Source organism: Charadrius vociferus, unplaced genomic scaffold, assembly GCF_000708025.1.
Source record: "Charadrius vociferus isolate BGI_N301 unplaced genomic scaffold, ASM70802v2 scaffold564, whole genome shotgun sequence".
Taxonomy (NCBI): domain Eukaryota; kingdom Metazoa; phylum Chordata; class Aves; order Charadriiformes; family Charadriidae; genus Charadrius; species Charadrius vociferus.
Window position 1 is genome coordinate 79,662 of NW_009647940.1, and position 2,886 is coordinate 82,547.

Consider the following 2,886-nt stretch of genomic DNA (forward strand, 5'->3'; position numbering starts at 1 on the left):
CTGCTTAGTTTCTGCCCCCCCCCATCCTCCAGGTGATGCAGTGCTGCGGTTCGAGGTAGAGCTGGTCGCTTTGTCCCAGGCCAGTTACTGGCAGAAGGTGGTGAACGAGGTGCTGCCACTGCTGTGCCTGGGGCTGGTGCCAGCCCTGCTGGGACTCATCGGGTACCACCTCTACCGCAAGGCCAGCAGCCCCAAACTCTCCAAGAAGAAGCTGAAGGAGGAGAGGAGGAACAAAGCCAAAAAAAAATAAAGCCTTGGCATCTGTGGCTGTTCTGTCCAGCTCTGGGGGCAGTGGGAGGGGGGCAGAGCAGTGGGAAGGTGCTGTGCACCCCTCTGCCCCCCGAGCTCCCTCCCCATTCCATCAGCGGGGCCTTGGTGGGGCTGAACAGCTGACGCATCAGAGCGGGAGGTGACAGACCCACGCCTGCCCTGACAAAGCTCAGCGGGTCCCACAAATAAGAGCCTGGAACACATCTTTCAGCACAGTTTAGCTCTTTAATGGCTCCTCCAGGCAATCACAGTCTCTGTGGTGTCCCCAAGCGCTGGGCAGGGTGCCCTGGTCTGCGGGGGGGGATTCTCAGCTGGTGCCAGCAGAACTGTGGATGGGATCTGGGTGGCTGTCCCTCCCCTCAAGAGGCTGTCGGGGTGCACAGCTTCCCCTGGTGCAGGGCAAGTCCCTGGGGACGCAGTTCTTGCGCTTGATAGCGAGGAGTGGGTTGGGCTGGCCAAGCACCTCCTGGCTGACAGAGATCCCCACCAGGTACTGCCTGAGCAGCTCCCGTAGATGCCCATTCCTCCAGCTGAGGGCCGCCTGCTCCCACTCCAGTGCCTGCTCCTCCAGCTTCGCCTTGTTGAACCGCTGCCAGAACTGCTCCAGCCCCACGTAGTCCTGCATGGCCTGGGTGAGAGGCAGGGAGGAGGGCAGGGGGTCCGCAGCATGCCCATGTGCCAGCTGGGCTGTCCCCGAGGCCACATCCCAACAGCTCCCCCACAGTAGCGTCTGGGACCCTGGTGCTGCCTCCTCACCTGGGCCAGAGGCTCCACAGGCATCTCCTCAAGGACTCGTTGGGCATCTTGCTGCTCCCCCTCTGCCAGCGAGGAAGGGTAGAAGGGCAGCACCTTCTCCTCCTCCGTCTCCAGCCTGCGGCACATCTCAGCCAGCCGCAAGACGCGCTGGCCCTGGGGGGGGGCAGTGAGTGAGGGCAGAGTGGAAGGGGATGGCAGCCCCCCTTGGTGCTTCCCCCTGCCCGCAGGCTGCTGGCCTCACCTTCTCCACAACCCGTGCCAGTGTCTTCAGGGTAGCGCTGCTCTGCACGGTGAGCCCAGCCAGGCTGCCGTGGGCCTTAGCCCTGGCCTGGTTCATCTCGCTCCTGAGCTCCTGGAGCTGCCTGAGGAGCCTTTCCTTCTTCTCCCGCATGCACCGGTTCTGCTCCTCACTCTCTCGGAGGTGAGCCGTGATGTGGCCCTTGGTGGCTGTGACCAAGTCCTGGGGACAAGTAAAATGTGAGCAGCGGGACAGGGGTGTCTCTGTTCCCATGGCTGTCCCTGCACCCTGCTGCAACCTGGAGCTTTTGCAGCTTCTTTGTGTGCATCTCTATATCCTTGGAGCTCTTCTCAACCTTCTGCTTCAGTGCCTCAAAAGTAATCTGGTGCTCAGTGGCCTCTGTGTAGCTCTGCATGGTCCGCTGGAACTGCTCCCAGAGCACCTCCACCTTCCCGCCCAGCTGCGTGCGGCTGTACTGCTTCTCCTGCAGGCTCTGCGAACAGACACGGGTGTGGGTGACCCAGCACCTCCCAAACCTTACGATGTGTTCTGCTCGCAAGCCCTAAAAGGCTCCACTTCCTCCCCCTGCCCCTGCCTTGTTCTTGATGTCATTCCAGACACTCTGGAAATTCAGTGTGGTCTCATGGTCGTTCTGGGCATAATTCTGCTCCGCAGCCAGCATCACGTCCTGCAGGTAGTGGCTTTCTTGCTCGTGCTGCTCAAGGATGATCCTCCTGGGGAAAACACAGAGGGAAGTCACGGTGGTCCTGACTGAGCTGTGAGAAGGCTCAAACAGTTAGCAGGTGCCACTGCTGTTCCTCTCCCCCTTTGTACCTCTCAGCCTCAAATTCTGTCTTCAGGGCCTCCAGCTGGGTGCCATACCCCTCCTCCAGGCACATCAAGCGGCAGCGCTGGAGCTGCAGCAGGCGGTCGACATTGTGCAGGTAGCTGCGCAGGGCCTGGGCGTGCTGCTCCTCCGCCTCCTCCAGGTCTGTGGCCAGGGACTGCAGAGATTGAGTGGGGATCACAGGTGGGCCCCAGAGCCACCCCCACCCTGCCAGCCCTGTGCTCACCTCGATGACGCTGTCCTTGCAGTCCATCACCCGCGCAAAGGTCTGGCTGAGGATTTCAATGTCCTGGCGCAGATCCTTGTCTTTGGTCTCCCGCAGCACTGCCCGCCACTGCATGCTGAGCTTGTGGAGGTTCAGGATGCTGCTGCGCTTCTCCTTAGCCAGCTTGTCCTGGGGTGGGGGGAACTGTCAGGTGTGTGTAGTGAAACACACCACCAATCCCCCTCTTGCCCCCCCACGCACCTTCAGGAACCGGGTAAGCAACTCCCTCTTTGTCTTGGTCGCCTCCTCCTCGGCCAGTGCTTGGCTCTGCAGCAGCAGGAGGCTGTGCTGTGCCACCATGGGGGCTCCTGCCTGCACACGATGCTCACCTGGCATGGCGGCTGGGTCTGGACACACGGTGTGAGGTGTTTGTGGGATGTCCAGGGGCCCAGCTGCGGCCCCTCCAGGCTCCCCTCAGGCCCCATTTCCTCCTGTGCACCCCTGTCTCCCCTTCCAGGCCCCCCCCAAGGACCTGTTTCCCTCTGCCCAACCCTATCTCCCACCTCCGGG

General features: G+C 61.9%; 2 protein-coding genes across 2 annotated transcripts in view; one reads left to right on the forward strand and one right to left on the reverse strand.

Moving 5' to 3' along the window:
- FKBP11 (FK506 binding protein 11, 19 kDa) overlaps positions 1 to 250 on the forward strand; it is a 2,405-nt gene extending 2,155 nt beyond the window's left edge. The window contains 1 exon segment of the mRNA XM_009883192.1: positions 2 to 250. Coding sequence (XP_009881494.1) covers positions 2 to 250 — 249 coding nt within the window.
- Positions 251 to 577: 327 nt separating this feature from the next.
- Positions 578 to 2,712, reverse strand: CCDC65 (coiled-coil domain containing 65). Its single transcript, XM_009883193.1, has 8 exons — positions 2,578 to 2,712; positions 2,338 to 2,505; positions 2,099 to 2,268; positions 1,860 to 1,998; positions 1,563 to 1,757; positions 1,268 to 1,486; positions 1,027 to 1,179; positions 578 to 898 (listed from the first exon to the last, which is right to left on the reverse strand). The coding sequence occupies exons 1-8, from the start codon at positions 2,710 to 2,712 to the stop codon at positions 578 to 580; spliced, it is 1,500 nt and encodes a 499-aa protein (XP_009881495.1).
- Between the last annotated feature and the right edge of the window lie 174 nt (positions 2,713 to 2,886).

Coding starts and splice junctions, on each gene's coding strand:
- CCDC65 (XM_009883193.1), bottom strand. CDS start 2,712: ATGCCAGGTGAGCATCGTGTGCAGGCAGGAGCCCCCATGGTGGCACAG. Junction 2,506..2,577: donor TGCTTACCCGGTTCCTGAAG/GTGCGTGGGGGG, acceptor CCCCCACCCCAG/GACAAGCTGGCTAAGGAGAA. Junction 2,269..2,337: donor GCAAGGACAGCGTCATCGAG/GTGAGCACAGGG, acceptor CAATCTCTGCAG/TCCCTGGCCACAGACCTGGA.